Consider the following 17,556-nt stretch of genomic DNA (forward strand, 5'->3'; position numbering starts at 1 on the left):
GCACGGGGTGGAATGAATGATTTGGGGGCCCTAGGCAAAGGCAAGCATGGGGCCCCCTGAATTCCACTTCCTTTTTAATCCACCCATCCTATATTACCATCCAGTCATGGCTGAGAAAACTGCATGCAAGGGCAATTTGTGTTGTTTTTCGGCAACATTTGTGTAGCTTGTCTTTTTTTGTTTTGGGTGTTACTTCTCTCTCATCTACTGATGTAGTAGCAAGGAAAATGAGCGCAAGTAGTATAGCGAAATAGTAACAAAATAGTAGCACTAATTGCACTAGAAGTGGAATAGCCCACTGTAGCCTGAGTGATTGGGGAGACCATGCGGGTGACCATGCCTCAAGATTGAAATCATTTTTTGCAACAAAAAGAGGCGTGTTTCTCCGATAAATACATTTCTTCGATATGTTTACATTGGTTCTATTCTTGTCTTTTTTTTTTAAGGCCCTCAGGCTGTGGGGGCCCCTTTATCTAATGCTAAAACTGCCCCTGCTTGAACTTCTGGATATCTGAGCACTCTGACAATATGTACCGGTTCTCAGCTGGAATCTTTGATCTAAAGGTTATCGTGCTTTGGCTGCACAGGCTGTGTACTCCTCCTTTTTTTTTTCTGGGAAGGGAGCACACTCCGGCCGGCTGTCTGACCCACCGTCTGATGTCACGGGTCTGTGAGGGCGGAGAGAGGGGGCTTGATAAAGCCTTGATAAACAACACCGTCGAGCGTTTCACTGCAGCCTCTCTGGCTCACTCTCTGACAGCAAGGTCAGCAGTTGTATTATGAGAGCAGATGTGCGCGTACACCCTGTCCAGCGCCAGAGAACAACAAGAGGGACATTGATTTTCCTGTAATAACATCACTCTGTGTACTGCGGGGAGTAAATTAATCTCATATGTGCAATAACATGGCCGCTGCTGATTGTTCATTAAGGGGGAGAAAACACAAAGCTGCGGACCGGCCAGCAGGGGAGTCGGGATTCACAGACAGTAACTGACTGGTGCATTGATAGACCTCTCTATTAGCCGCGGAGGCTCTGTCTCAACTGTTATTGGACTTAGCGCTAAGTGGCCCCCGGGGGCAGACTCCTCACCATAATTTCCATGCATCCTCCCTGCAATCAATGAGGGATTTTGAAACATGTCCTGAGCCGGTCAGTGGATAGACCTGTGATTTGGGGTAATGATGCTTTCCTTTGGCGTAGGTCTGAGGTCACATGCTCTCCACTTGTTTAGGACAGTGGTTCTCAATGTGGGGTCCGGGGACCACCGGGGGTCGTCGATGCTTGAGGGGGTTCCAGTAGGGTCCCCAGCAAATTGATGAATTGTTCAACTTAATCATTATTTCATTTTCATGAAGTTAACACGATTAGAGACTGTAGAATGACTGTTTTCACTGTTATCCCTCTAATAGCCGACAGATACTCATGGAATTCTGGACAGAATCATGCCAGTTTTGGGTCCGAGAGACAGACTGTCGTCAAATGAGGGTCTGTGACTCTAATGTGGACTAAATTATGGGTCGTTAATATGAGAATGGTTGAGAATCACTTTAGTAAATTTGCTGTCTTGAGTTTGTCACCAAGCTGCCACAGGTCTCATCTTGCAGCTATAAGTGTGTTGTAAATATAGCACAAGAACTAAGTCACATTTCTTCATTCAAAAGTTGATAAAGACCCTGGTCTTTTCATACTGGGTTTGCCCTCAAAAACCTTGTCTTTAAGTAGAATTAACTTCAAACTATGTGACAAACTTTTACTTCCGACTAGGTGTATTTTGAAGCAATGGATAAGTGACAAGCCTCCCTCATTCACACAATGGCCCTATGAGGCTTATAAAGTGTTGCCTTTAGAACGGCTTACTGCACGAATGAAGGCTGATGACAGTCTGTTTGAGAGAACATGGCCAGGCTTTTTAATGCACCTACCCAAACCCCTCCGGGACACTATATGAAAGGGCAGATATGCCTTACACTGGAATAATCCTCCTAGGTAAACACACAGAATGTGTAAATGTATGTATGTGTAGGTATGTATTTATATGTAAATGTGCATCTATGTATGGTTTGTATATGTACATTCCTGTTTTTCTGTTTGATCATTATTTCTCACCTTTTTTATCATGTCTCACCATATTCATATAGTGTTATATACACATGCTATCTGGGGCATCATGTGGGCCCGTGGGGAATACCGGGAGAGGTACTGGAGGGCTGGCAGGGTGATGTGGGGGTGTGGGGATAGAGTTGTGCGGTTTGGATGAGAACAGTCATGGGCTACATATTGCATAGATGGCGGTATCTGCTAGTTTGTTTTTCTTTCTCCATATATATGTAAAAAGCGCTGTTTTTCATTTTTCTTTTCTAATGTAATAATAAAACTCAATAAAAATCTATTTAAAAAAAGTGTGTGGTATATATTGTATATTCATTCTCAATTGAAAAGGCAGCCATCATTTGACCATGTATAATCCAATGGTGTACATGTATATATACACACACACACACACACACACACACACACACACACACACACACACACACACACACACACACACACACACACACACAGAGGTTTTTAGTTTGTTTTGAGGTGATGTGTTTTCAGGAACATCTCCAAAGAAAGTTGTCAGTTGTCTCTCCCCCGTTTTAATCTGTGTATTTTATTACTGCTGTTATTTTATCACTTTACTTGCATATTGCAAGTAAATACACAAACAGCAGTCAGTGTTGCCAGATTGGGTAGTTTTCCACCAATTGGGCTGTTTTGGGTTGCATTGTGAGGGGGTTGGAGTTAGGGCGGTTTTGTGTGCGTTCCATCTTTCGGCTGGAAACCATCAGCTGTATCTGGCAACACTGGCAGCAGTGAATGCACAGAGACAGTGCCAAGTAGCACAAGATGCACCTTGAATCGCAGTGTGTTTTACTAAGGGATTGCATTTAGCACGGAGTGTGATGCTTCTATTGCTTAATTAATCCCTTCAGGGACAGAATAAAACGCCCTACAAGATAAGAGCAATTAAAACGGGATGTTTTTCCAGATCCCCCTCCGTTTTAAATCATTAATTATACAAGGTTAGTCTTCCACAGGGCTATGTGGAGCCACAGAGCCTGGGGAGGCGGGCCCCCTCTCTGCACCGGGGAGGGCACGGGAAGAACAATGTCAAACACAGCGTCTTGGGAATACATAAATGTGTGCAAAGACATTTATCCTCGTCCTTTGCGCGGCGATGCAGAATTTGTCTCGCGTCGTCGCACAAGGGGAGTAATTTTCCACAAATTCTGGTTCAACTGAGACAATATACAATGGATTACGTCCAGCAGGACGTGAAGTAAGCCCCACACAATGGTTTCCCACCCGCCATTGTACAAGTTATTGCAGCGCACAAATCAATCCGTTTTATTATTTTTGACACATCATCATTTCCATGACCCTTTCTTTCACCTCTCAATGCGCGGCAGTGTGCGAGGGCAGAGGGGAGCGCTCTGGTGTCAATGACCTTTTCACCCCAGGGTGGGGGGATGTCGAGTGCATTCTAAAAGCCCAGCCCAGGTCACGTGACCAACGGAGACACAAGCAGCTGGAGTGGAATGGCTGTGGCTTAACGACGCAGCACCTAATTCCCTTCTCTCCAGACGCCCATGTGGGTCTGGGGAGCATAGCTCAGGCCTGGGCAATAAAACCAGCACAGTGGGAGTATTGTGTATTTGCATGACCTGACCAATGCACTCCTTTTCAAGGGGGGACATTTTCTCATGTTATTGTAATTGAGTTGCTTTTTTGTGTACTCGTAGGCCTTTTTTGTATTTTTAAAAGTCAGTAGTTTTACTTAGTTTTATACACAACTACAAGTATTTTTTTTTTTTTTTTTTTTTCATTGCAGCTTTGTGCTTAGTGACATTTTAAATCCCATTCATTACGGAGGACAGATTTTGTGGCTCTCCATAAACAACAGAAAGTGGGTCAATGTTAATTGGCCAGTTGTAGAGCCATTCACAGTGAACGACGAGTCAGCGAAGACGAGATAAGTAATCTGGCTTCACTGTTTGAGGACTTTATTTTGGAATTTCTTATCCCTTATCTTGTTGGTGATTTTATTCTGTCAATGAAGATATTAAGGAATGTAACAATATTCTCTTTGCTAAAAAGCAACTCCATAAGTTTTACTCATTTTAAATGAGCTACTTTTTACTTGTAAGTAGATTTTATGCCAGTTCTTTTACGTCCACTTAAGTAAAATAACAGCAAAGTCTCTTTGAGTAGGACATTGTAGTACTCTTTCCACCACTGCAATTTTTTGCCACCAATTTCCAATTTCCTATAGTTTGTACTCACTTACATAATTGCAGTGAATGTCCCAAAGTTGCTGGTATCACTCTACATTTCACAAGAGTTTAATTGTATGGTCACAAAACTAATGTGTATGAGTAAGGCAGATTGTGAAGACAGATTCACATGATGAAAAAAGATTGCGTAAGATTGTTACCTCTGCTTTGGCAGTGACAAAAGTGGAACTCTACCAGGAACTGTTGTGTTCCAAGATATCAGGCTTGGTTTCATAATGACAGAGCCTCCATTCTTTATTGAATGGATAAAATAACCATTTTAAGGTAAAGAGCAGACATTTTTGTTTTCTGAAGAAAATCTACATGAAAAAGATACAAAACATGTATATTTCATTGTAACAGTTAAAAATGGGTAACAAACACTCACATCGATGCAAACACTTATTACCACAAGGAGGGAAATAAAATGTTTATTTTACTATCTGTGTTTTCTCTTTACACACTGATAATAAAGATCATCGCCAGTCTTGTTCATCAACCGATAAGTGTTTCCAGAGGGTTCACCCAATAACCATTAGGAATCAATGTAGTGATGAAACAAAATCAACAGTAAATCTGATTTATAAAACGTAACAATACAGCAAAAACGATGTGTGTAACAGATGGGCTTGTTCACCATGTGGGCCAATAAACATTTTCCAAGCAGAATGAAGCTTTGACTGGAGAAGAGTCTGGAAGTTCATGCAGTTCATGTTCATTTAGAGTCCGGGGTGAGAAAATGGCTCTTCAGAGTTTTGATAGTATATATATTGTAAAGCTGTTTGATTTGACAAAAATCTCATTCAGGAAATTAACTGTGGGTAAGAAATGGTAAAATGCAGAGTCCCATTCTTTGTACAGCAGACACAAGAGTTCGACTTTCAAGCCAAAAGGACCAAAACTGTGTTGTGCCAGGGCTTTGGACATCCAACCGAGCGCTCTTTTCAACAATCACTTCGTATTTAGATTCACAATGGAAGACATACATGGAATGGAGAAAGTACAAAAAACAAAAACAAAAAAACCCATAGGAAACAGACTGCAAGTTTCGGAAAGGCATAGTATTATTTTTTTAAATGAACAAAGAAAAATCAGAATATATAATTTCTATGACTTAGGACAGCACATCTTCCTATTTATATATAGTGTACCTTCTAAAACGTACCAGCAAGACATTTGTCTGAAAATGGTTTTTTTTTTGGTCCTGTGTGAATGTAGATTGTTATGGATGGTCTGCACCGCTAAATTTAGCAAGTGCTCCACCCTTCGGTATTATGTCCTACTCTTCCAGCCCATTCCCCACATAGTAAACCCTTTCATTCACAGTTTGTGAGTTTGTCAACTCATTAGTGTTGGTTTGTCGCTTGCTACTGTAAAAGTTCCTTCATTCTGGGAGAAGGGACACTAACCTGTTGTGTGTTTCTTCGTTCATCTCTACAAACGGAGACCAAACCTTTTCTTGTTCCGTTAACCCGGCTGGACATTTAACACTCAGAACAACATATATAGTGACCGCTATGTCGTTAAATAAAACACGAGGAAAAAAATATATAGATTAACTTTTTCTTTTTTTAAAAGGCTAGTGTTGTGTTTCTTTGTTTCTTCTTTCTTCTAGAGTCGTGGTGCTGCGACAAAGCTAATCCGTGTGGACTTCACGATGATGATGATGATGATGATGTCATCAGGCAAGTCCAACTGATCTGGCTTGGAGCTAAAAAGGCCGTGTCTAGCATTTATCCTCGATAGTAGTTTCATATATATACAAATAAAAATCACTCTTCGGGCGGCTTGAAGAAGAGAAGGATGCGTAGTTCGTCTCCCAGCCGCCGCCCCGTTCCCCCCCGCCCCTCTGTGTCCAGCAACCTTGGAAGAACTTTGTAGCCTCGTCGGCCATCGATAAACAGGGATGAGGAGATTTGATATCAGTGCAGATTTATATGATACAAAAATAATTAAGAAAGAAGGTAGGCTTAAGGGCAAGTGGTTATAAATGGCAGAGTGTGAGACTGGTTTTGGCAAATAAGCGTTCTACTGAGCATGTGCGGCCCCTCGAACAGAAGGTTGATGTTTGTCGGGTTTGTCTCATAACCATGCAGCTGAAGACAACTGAGACGCACGCCACTTAATGCGTTGATGAGTGTGCGGGGTGTGTGGGTGTGTGTGTGCACGCCTGTGTCCCTCACACACACTCCTCTGCCGACATCAGGAGCGGGTTGATGTACTCAAAACCTTCAAACTCAGACTGGTCGATCTTCTTAACGACGTCGCTGAAATAAGCAAAAAAGGATATTGGTCAGAAAATGGGAAGTTATGCACTTTATGGAAATCATTTGACGACGGCTAAAGCGCGCAAACGAATTGGACACTCACTCGTCATCGGGCGTGAGCTGGATGGGCTCGTTGGTGAACTGGGCGTCGAAGTTGTCCAGTCCGAACTCCCCTGAGATGTTGGGCTTGAATGGAGGGACGACCTGCTTCTGCTCCATCTGAAATGGCAGCACGGGCATCAGCAATGAACACAATACAAGATTGGAGGGAGGGAGGGGGGGGGGGGGGGCATCCAGGTAGTGCAGCGGTAGATTCCCTGCCTATGAAGGTCGCATGTTCAAGCCCCTGTGTTAGCTCCGGCTTGATCGGGAGTCCGTACAGGCACAATCGGCCATGTCTGCGGGTGGGGAGCCGGATTAGGGGTATATATCTCTTGGTCACTGCACTAGTGCCTCCTCTGGTCGGTCGGGGCACCCGTTAGGGGTGGAGGGGAACTTGGAAGGAATACCGTGATCCTCCCACGCGCTACGCCCTGCGGGTGAAACCTCTCGCTGTCAGGTGAAAATAAGTGGCTGGCGACTACTGCGCATGTGTTATCGGTGGAAGCATGTGCTAGTCTATGGCTAAATGGTAAATGGTAAATGGCCTGCATTTATATAGTGCTTTTATCCAAAGCGCTTTACAATCAGTAGGTAGTCTACATTCACCCATTCATACACCGATGGCGGCAGGCTGCCACGCAGGGTGCCTACACACCATCGGGAGCAAGGAGGGTTAAGTGTCTTGCCCAGGGACACAGCGACAGCAGCTGGGAGGGAGCGGGGATCGAACCGCCAACCCTTGGCTCTCCCCAGATCGGCAGAGGGGGTGGAGCAACGACCGGGACAGCAGAGGGAATTGACCAAGCACAAGTGGGGAGAAAAACCCATTATCAGACAGCACAGTAAGAGAGTAGAGAAGGGAAAGACAGGGAGCAAGAGGATGATGCCATGTGGGAAAAAAAGGTCCTGGGCCAGAGTCCATCCCAGGACGTGGACGTACTGTATGCGCCTTAAACCACTGAGACACAACACTTTTTTCTTCTTCACATGGATACACTTTGAATTTGTAATTTGTATTATTGATGATGATCGGGGCTTGGAGCCTTGTACTGTATATCCCCACATGTAGTTTCAAACAAACTAGAGGCATGAAGGAGAGATGGCAATTTGTCCATCTCTCATGGACTGTCCCCTCTACTTTCCTACTGTATTAAAAAAGCAAAACAATAAAAACCCTAAATGAGTGAACAACACACTCTGTACAGGCTAACAACACACTCTGTACAGGCTAACAACACACTCTGTACAGGCTAACAACACACTCTGTACAGGCTAACAACACACTCTGTACAGGCTAACAACACACTCTGTACAGGCTAACAACACACTCTGTACAGGCTAACAACACACTCTGTACAGGCTAACAACACACTCTGTACAGGCTAACAACACACTCTGTACAGGCTAACAACACACTCTGTACAGGCTAACAACACACTCTGTACAGGCTAACAACACACTCTGTACAGGCTAACAACACACTCTGTACAGGCTAACAACACACTCTGTACAGGCTAACAACACACTCTGTACAGGCTAACAACACACTCTGTACAGGCTAACAACACACTCTGTACAGGCTAACAACACACTCTGTACAGGCTAACAACACACTCTGTACAGGCTAACAACACACTCTGTACAGGCTAACAACACACTCTGTACAGGCTAACAACACACTCTGTACAGGCTAACAACACACTCTGTACAGGCTAACAACACACTCTATACAGGCTAACAACACACTCTGTACAGGCTAACAACACACTCTGTACAGGCTAACAACACACTCTGTACAGGCTAACAACACACTCTGTACAGGCTAACAACACACTCTGTACAGGCTAACAACACACTCTGTACAGGCTAACAACACACTCTGTACAGGCTAACAACACACTCTGTACAGGCTAACAACACACTCTGTACAGGCTAACAACACACTCTGTACAGGCTAACAACACACTCTGTACAGGCTAACAACACACTCTGTACAGGCTAACAACACACTCTGTACAGGCTAACAACACACTCTGTACAGGCTAACAACACACTCTGTACAGGCTAACAACACACTCTGTACAGGCTAACAACACACTCTGTACAGGCTAACAACACACTCTGTACAGGCTAACAACACACTCTGTACAGGCTAACAACACACTCTGTACAGGCTAAAAGTGTAAAATGTTTCCATCTAGTATGAAGACAATTCAAAAGAAACACTAAAACCTTGATGAGGTACTTGTACTTCTAGCCAATATCGCTACCATTCTTATAGTATTCAATACTTTCTGTGCCTCAACTTCTGTCCCACTTTTCCATTACAGGAGCACTTTGGTCTGTGAGCCGGCAGCTGCTCCCCCTGCAGGCAGACAGGTGCATTGCGGGTCAGGCTTGCAGGTTTGTGTGTGTGTGTGTGTGTGTGTGTGGGGGGGGGGGGGGGGGGGGGGGGATGTAAGCTGATCCCTCCAGACAGTCTGACCGACTGCTGGGTCCCTGCAGCCCAGACCAAACAGGGAAAAAGAGGTCATGGTGATCCCATGTGAGCTGCCCTCCCTCTTCCTGTCTGTCTGTCTGTCAGCAAGTTTATGTTGTAGGTCCATCTGTGCATGTCTGTCTGTCTGTCTGCAAGTTTGTGCTGTTGTCCATCTGTACATGTCTGTCTGTCTGTCTGTCTGCAAGTTTGTGCTGTTGTCCATCTGTACATGTCTGTCTGTCTGTCTGTCTGTCTGTCTGCAAGTTTGTGCTGTTGTCCATCTGTACATGTCTGTCTGTCTGTCAGTTTGTGCTGTCATCCGTCCCTCTGTGGATGTCTGTCTGTAAGTAGGGATGTCACGATACTAGAATTTCTACCTCGATACCGATACCCAGGAAAATATCGATACTCGATACCATTTTCGATACCACGGGAAGGGGGGGATGACGACACATCAAGAGGCATAAAAATAAAGTTAGACAGATGGACGGACAGATGCACACTTCTCCATAATCTAGGCCTGATACAACCTTGAATTTAGTCAGCAGATTAGCCCTGCTCTAGCCATCAGAACACGTTTAGCTTGTTGAAGCAACAGATACCCACCAATGATAGGGAGGGAAAAAATGTGTGATTTTTCATTCAAAGAAAGCCCTGATGGTATTGAAACTGTATTGTGAGTATTGTATCCATTTCAAATTTTTTGTATTGATACTTATCGATACTATTGATACCTGTTGCAAATTAGTATTGTATCAGATTACACTTTTCAGTATTGATACTTTTCGATACTATCAATACTTTTGACAACCCTAGTTTGTGCCGTCGTCCATCCCTCAGTGCATGTCTGTCTGTACAATTGGTTCGCTCATCTGCCCGTCAAAAGAGCTGAAACATGCCTGGCTGTCCTGCTTTATCTGTGTCCCAAGTTCCCAGAAGTAAGTTCCCATTCCCAGACATTTCTTTACATCCTGATATAAAGCAGTTTTAAGCTTTGAGCCGGCAACCAGTTAATCATGAGCTTGACAAGCGATTAAATAAAACCTGCATGCTTTTTTTTTTTTTACAAAATATTTTTTTTAAAGAGGGAATGCTGATTACTGCTTTCCTCTGCACACACATCTTCATAAAAAAACATACATCATATTTGACAAGCTAAACTATGGTGGAGTCTCACTGATACAGGAATGTATTTATTTTATTAAACCTTTATTTACCCAGGGAAGGCTGGCTGAGCACAGATGCTCTTTTCCAGCAACGCCCTGCTCCACATTAACAATAACAAAACTCACACAGATCCAAAAGCATAAACAGTACAACCGTATATTAGACCCAAACACCAAAGTTATATATAAAAAAAAAAAGAGAAAATAGATTAAATTAACTATTTAACAGGGTTCGTACAGCTTTTTAATAGTCAAATTCAACCACTTTCAAGGTACCCAAACCAAAAATTTCAAGACTCTGGAAACCTTTATTATCACATCTAAATTGGTAGGCTACTACAAATGCAATTGGGGAAAATAAAATTCATAGTAGTATTCCTTTATACCTACAGCAATCAATGTATATTTACACTTTATGAGCTGTTCATATTAACTTAGATTGTATGTTGTTGTTTCTTATCATGATTATTTTATGCTTGCTATAATTTCCGTCAGAGGATGCACCCGCATTGTGAGAGCAGATAGTGGTCACCCTCATGATGTGTCGCGGAGTGAAGCAGAGCGGAAAAATGCCCCCTTTTCGTTTCGGCGCAAGTCAGTTAATCTATCTCCAGTCCGGTCTGCATCTTGTGTGAGACGTTATGAGACAACAAATATGATGACGGGATCGTTTAATTTAAAATATTACAAGATTTTTGGTTTACATGACTGATTGTGTAGATGAAACACCCGATTATGTTGAAAATCAAGTTTTTTCGAGGAGTATATTCAAATTCAAGCATATTCCTAATTTTTCCAAACTTTCAAGATTTTGTACAAACCCTGTATTTAAACATTTGCAATTTTCAGTAGACTCAGACTACAGACTACAAACCACACGCAACACTGGAGCAGGTAACGTTTCCATGGTAACAGCGATCTCTCAGATTCACGGGAACTCCCTAAAGCTCGTTAGGTTGTATAGCATTTCTCGAGGAACACCACGACTCCTTAACAACAAAGTTGAAATCAGATTGACGGATGGGTTCTGCAGGAATATAAATAGTCGTTTTATAATGTGATCGCTGGCAGTAAGCGAGTAAGCGTTATAGCTGATAATCAAATCCCCTGTGGGGGAAATGAATGGGTAATGTGCTTCTGGAAGCCGAAGCCTCAGCTTTAAATGCTCGCCTGTCTTTGTGGCTCTGCCTGTCTATCTCTGTCTCGTCTGTCTGTGATCTGTCTAGCTGATTTCCTGTCTGTCTGTCCCTCTTTCCTCTGTCTGTATGCAATCTGTTGGTCCTGTTTTTTTCCCTATCCTGTCTCTGTCTGCCTGCCGGCCACAGGGACACGAGTCTCATCCCACTGCTAATAACCCTCAGTTTTGACAGAGCGTCTATGCCTGCAGGGCAGGAGAGAGAGGGGGCAACCTGATGCACTTAGCTTTGACCTTTTGCTGTCTAGTAGCTGCTCTCTGTTTTTCCTTCTCTGCAAAATCAATATATGGATTGATTTGGACCCATTTGGCAGCTAATAAGCACTGTTGCTCATTTTCTTCATTTGAAATTATGATGAAAAAAAAGAACATGATTGAAGTCTCAAGCAAGGTAACTCAAAATACGAGCTAAGAAAAAGGGCGGAGAGAGAGAGAGAGAGAAAAGATAGACTGAGGGAAAGAAGGGAGAGGATAAAAGCGAATGACTCACAAGGTCCCAGTCGACATTTCGGAAGAACGGATGGCCCATGATGTCTGCGAAGCCTGTCTGAGGGTGGCAGCCCAGACGCTCCTTGGGCTCCTGTGGGAGAGAGACAACCAGAGGGAGGGAGGGCAGAGAGAGTGAGAGACAGAAGGAAATGCAAGGTGTGAGAAGGTGGTGGAAGAGACAGACGGGGAGATAAGAGCAAGAGCAGGAGAGGTGGAGAAGGTGAGAAGAAAAAAGAGAATTTGGACAGAAACGTTGTGGGAGATAGATGATAATACAAGATAGTGAGAGACGCATATAGATGGTAACTGAGAGGCCATAACGATGTCAGTCTCATGGGCCAGAAGGAGCCAACACTGTTTAAAAGATTGATCTAGCGATGTCTGAACCCCTCCTTACCTTGTTGAGGAATCCCTTGAGGACGCTGGCGGCTTTGACCGACAACGAGCGCGGGATTCTGATCTGTTTTTCCAATATTACTGCAGGAGGGGGAAGAGGGGGAAGGTGCAGAAGAGGAGGAGAGGGTCAGAATAGATGGATGGTCCCCCGGGGGCTGAAATGACAGGGAATGGCTCCGACGCGGCCGCGGTTCTGAGTTCAATCCCTTCTGGGCATGCCCATATTGGAAATGCATACAGTAACCTTTCACTCAAGTGCCACTGGCTTTTTATACAAGTGTTAAACATGACCGCAGTGTCAAACGTGACCACATCTGTCAAGAGTGGCGATATTTTAGCTCCCATCCATTCAGCAGTTACATAGCAGTTAAAAGAAAACACATTTACACCGATGCTACGCTGGGACATGTTCAAAGCATATTTATACTGAAATGTGCAGACAGAAATACGCATTTTATTCACACATTTCCCCCCCCGATAACAGATGGTGTATGCAGGGTAGCACGAGAAGCTGTCATTAAGAAAAAGTGTCATTACGAAGGTGTTGTATGTTCTACGATGCGGCATTTTCTTCCAGATTTAACCCCTTAGCTGGTGCGTTACCTTGGAAGAGGTAGTCTTCTGTGTTCTGGTCTGGGTTGTCGGAGCTTCCCACGATGTCGAAGGGCGACCGGCCCGCCATCATCTCAAACATCAGCACCCCCAGGGCCCACCAGTCCACACTGAAGCCTGACACACACACACACACACACACACACACACACACACAACACATATTCCATTTGTGTTTCCCTATAAGATCTCTTTAATGGTGAAAGGGGGGGCATAGAAAATCAATAAGAAGGGGGGAACTCGCATTACACTAGGGGTAATTGGGGGGTGCTCTGGGGGTAATTGGGGGGTGCTCTGGGGGTAATTGGGGGGTGCTCTGGGGGTAATTGGGGGGTGCTCTGGGGGTAATTGGGGGGTGCTCTGGGGGTAATTGGGGGGTGCTCTGGGGGTAATTGAGGGGGTGCCAGGGGGTCCCAAGCAAAAAGCGGAATAATCTATTTTCACCATTATAGTTCCATCAATAAGTAACACGACGACAGAATGTACGACTATTTTGGTCATGGGTTTGATATACATTCTGTAATAAAACATTTAAAAGTAGGAATCCTATCAGATGAGGGACCCTGGGACAAAATCTTTTTTGTCTGTGGTCTAATTTGTGTCACTTTCGGGGTCCTTGACATGAAAACATTTGAGAACCACCGCCTTACGCAATAGGCAAGATGGATACAGCACAGGGATGTGAGCAAGAACACAAGAAAAAGCAGGGAAAAGAAATTGAATTATACTAATCAACAATGAATGTGTGTACAAAAACCTCACGCATCACATATTAATTATATCTAAATGGCAATTTTAGCCTAGCAACCAGAATTATAGCAACCTGAACAAGATATTAATAGTCAAACTGGTTGCTATGATAACTGTGGTTCATTAGTGACATTTTACATAATGTGTGCACTATTTCAAGCAGGTGTGACTACATAACTTAAAATAACAATTGTTTGTTTAAAAGTTTATGTTAGTAATCCACACACATGCCTATATTTTTTGATTGCATATTTATTCCATTTGTAGTATGCTGATAATCCATTTGTCATTTTCCCTGATGATGATTCCTATTATTTTACTGCTGCAATGACCAAATGTCTCCACAGAGATGACAAAGTTGTATCTACCGGTAATCTTCCTCATTCCTTTTTTATTTTTTTATTTTGTATATATACAGCTTAGAAACCTTTTCAGATGGTACAGAATCTACAGATGCCCCACTGCAGCATCCACACTCATGCCTGAGCCGTATCTCAGATATCATCCCTATAATGTCGTACATATCATAAACCAAACAATGGACGGACAGGTATTTGAGGAAGTGCGTGTGTGTTGTAATTCTCACCATAATCTTCTCCTCTCAGTATTTCGGGGGCTATGTAATTGGGGGTACCACAGAAAGTGCTGGTTGTATCGCCTGGTCTCAAACCCTCCTGCAATACAAAAAGACCATCAGCTCTCAAGATCAGCAGAGAGCACATGTGCTGGGCGCTTTTGTGCACCGTGCACGGTGTGATAGCGCCTACATTTTTAATGCAACACCCACCTTGCACATGCCGTAGTCTGTAAGTTTGATGTGTCCCTCGGACTCCAGCAGCACATTGTCCAGTTTCAGATCTCTGTAGATGATTCCCCGCTCGTGGAGGTAGTTGAGCGCCAGACTGATCTCTGCTGAGTAGAATCTGATAAGGAGAAGGGACAATAAATCTACTCTGAATGGCCTCGGGCAAACTGCTGGCACACTGAGCTGGATAACATCCATCTTGATCCTTATTGAGACTTAGCGAGACAAACGATGAGACGCGAGTAGAAAGGAGAGCCTGACTCTACCTGGCGTGTTCTTCCGGAAGTTTCCTTTGTCTCTGCATGTGGAACATAAGATCGCCACCGTTCACATATTCAATAACGAAGAAGAGTCTGAGAAAAGGAACAAAGGTTTTCATAAGTTTTACCCAAGTTATACAATCAGGAATTTGCTTGGTTCCATCTACTTTTGGAAACAACCAGAGTAAATACGCTTTTTGGAACTTTCTTAACCCATCATATCTAAAAAAATAACGCCAAATGAGGAAATAAATGTCCTTATTCCATTAAATCACCATTGTGTAGCATCACACTTTCAATTAAAGCACCATACTGCACTGATGATAGGGTGGTCAGGTGTCTTGGCAGTTGGCCCCTCCCTCCACATAATTTTCCAGACATTTTGCCAAATCTCTGAAAGGCCTGTAAATCATATTCATTTTCCAGACATTGCCAGACGTCTGGGGGAACCACATGGAGCGTAGAGAGAGAGAGGACCGGAGAACGCTCTCACCTGCTTTCCGTCTGGAAACAGGAGTGGAGGCCGACCAAGAAGGGATGATTTGAGGCCTGCTCAAAAACGTGCTTTTCTGTTTGGACCCAGTCGATGTCCTGGAACCGAAACACACAAATACGCACACGCGCACAAACACACACACACACGCACAAATGTCAATCATCGATCATTCTGGCATAATACCCTTGAACTTATAAAAGCCGAATAAGCACATTGCTTGATCGACCATCTCCCGCAGCCGGAGGTTGGCTCATAAGGTTAGCGGTGGAAGGAGAAAAGAGCTGAGCCAGTAGATGGAGAGTAGAAGCTGGACGATAATATGTCTGGACACGGATGCTGCTCACACTGACAGGGCAGGGACAGCAGAACACTTCGGCATCGACCGAGAGGTACTTGTCAATTTGTCCATCACGCTAAGTGCGTCTAATCAAGGCTAACTACTGCAGTTGCCGCTGGCTGTGCTGCTACATGTGTATGCCGAGATCAATTTTTGATGACATGATGGTTATCCACACCTTCTTAGAGAGACTGATGGATTTGAAGAGGTCTGTCAGTGGAACCGAAAGCACCCCAGACAAGCTAAGCTACACAAGATGGATGTTCAATCGCGAGAGACAACTGTTCGTTCTGCTATGAATAACAACGCCAATAGATTGTGTTAATTGCATTAATTATACATGCCAGTGAGAGAAGACTGATGACTTCACTAGGAGCTAACCTTCACCCTAATCAAATGCGGCATATCTAAATAGACAGGTGTTGTGCACAGACTTAATCTAAATTGTCACAGTACCAATTTTTTTTTAACTTTGATACCGATGGCAGGTCACGTAGCGACAGGTTTTACCTCGTCGTCGTTGACCAGCTCCTTCTTGACGACCTTCATGGCGTAGATGCGCTCCGTCTTCTTCAGCCGCACCAGCAGCACCTTGGCGTAGCTGCCCCGGCCGATCACCCGCAGCAGGTCGAAGTCGGCCAGGCCCAGGCTGGACGCCGATTTCCCCGTGTCTCTACTGCTGCGTGCCTGCAGGGAGAGAGAGAGAGAGAGGGGGAGAGAGAGAGAAGGAGGGACAGAGAGAGAGAGAGAGAGAGAGAGGGAGGGACAGAGAGAAAGAGGGAGAGAGAGTGAGAGGAACGCCTGAAAGTGTGTCGCACAAAAGACAAAGCACAAAAGTCACACGACATACAAAACAAAATCTGCGCCAATTTATTGCGCGCTGACATTACGGTCACATCGGCTTTTCTCAAGACAAATGGCCAACACGTTATTGGAGCAGAGGTGACTTGGTTTGTGCAAAAGGGCTGATTTCCTCTGGGTGATTTGGTCTCGACTGCTCCCGGCACCACGTTCAGTGAATAAATCACAGTGATGTGGATGGTATCTTCATGAAACACCATCATGTAGCCTCTATTTGATTATGAGAGCACTGTATTCCAGAGCCACTTCTCTTCTGACTCCATCATCCATTCACCATCTCCTCTCGCCCTTCTCCCACACCTCTCTCCTCTCCTCTCTCTCTCCTGTAGCCTCCGCTCTACTAAACCATTTTCCACCATCTATCCATCTCACCCCCTCTTCACCTGACAACCCCCATCCCCAGAGTCGTACATGGACTCGCAGATAAGATCCTTTGGACTACTCTCTTTTATCTCTGTCTATCTCTGTGTCCTGCTCAATCCATTCTTTATCCATCTGCAACGCTCTCGCCTCACCCCCCCCCCCCCCGCCCCACCTCCCAATCCCAAACTGCGGCCCTGGCCGTTAATCAGCCGTTGGTGTTAAGAGCTGTGATAAAAGGTTACTTTATTAGCTCCACCAAAGGAAATCAATAGTCACACCGCTGCGAGGGTGCCTACGTCTGCATGCTCCCTATATCACACGTGCACAGGGCGGCGGGCGCATGAAGGATGACCCGCGTGCAACGCGATGGCAGAACAAGCGGGCAAAGAGACGCTCGCTACTGCAGGCCACCTCCTTCTGCTTATTTGCCTCTACTCTCGCAGACACTTAACATATGCATGTGCCCACGCAGCCCCTCCAGATGACATGGCAGACTGATCAGCAGCCTGAGAAAAGATTTCTCTCTCTCACCTCTTTCTCTTCTCCGTCGTAAGTCAAGCTTTCTCTGGAGTCTTTATTCTGCGGGCCTGAGAGAGGAGGACGTGACAGACAGACAGAAGGAGGGAGAGGAGGACGTGACAGACAGACAGACAGACAG

At 44.5% G+C, this 17,556-nt stretch overlaps 1 protein-coding gene across 1 annotated transcript in view; it reads right to left on the minus strand.

The window, feature by feature from the left end:
* Positions 1 to 4,686: 4,686 nt before the first annotated feature.
* prkci (protein kinase C, iota) overlaps positions 4,687 to 17,556 on the minus strand; it is a 33,277-nt gene continuing 20,407 nt past the window's right edge. Inside the window, exons 8-18 of the mRNA XM_083653399.1 lie at positions 17,430 to 17,485; positions 16,185 to 16,361; positions 15,335 to 15,432; positions 14,848 to 14,934; positions 14,564 to 14,699; positions 14,363 to 14,450; positions 13,018 to 13,143; positions 12,416 to 12,495; positions 12,020 to 12,109; positions 6,691 to 6,806; positions 4,687 to 6,587 (exon numbers count right to left, since the gene is read on the minus strand). Coding sequence (XP_083509525.1) covers positions 6,500 to 6,587; positions 6,691 to 6,806; positions 12,020 to 12,109; positions 12,416 to 12,495; positions 13,018 to 13,143; positions 14,363 to 14,450; positions 14,564 to 14,699; positions 14,848 to 14,934; positions 15,335 to 15,432; positions 16,185 to 16,361; positions 17,430 to 17,485 — 1,142 coding nt within the window. The 3' untranslated portion in view covers positions 4,687 to 6,499. The remainder of the gene's footprint in view (positions 6,588 to 6,690; positions 6,807 to 12,019; positions 12,110 to 12,415; positions 12,496 to 13,017; positions 13,144 to 14,362; positions 14,451 to 14,563; positions 14,700 to 14,847; positions 14,935 to 15,334; positions 15,433 to 16,184; positions 16,362 to 17,429; positions 17,486 to 17,556) is intronic.

The sequence above is a fragment of the Poromitra crassiceps genome, assembly GCF_964638095.1.
Source record: "Poromitra crassiceps genome assembly, chromosome: 17".
Taxonomy (NCBI): Eukaryota; Metazoa; Chordata; class Actinopteri; order Beryciformes; family Melamphaidae; genus Poromitra; species Poromitra crassiceps.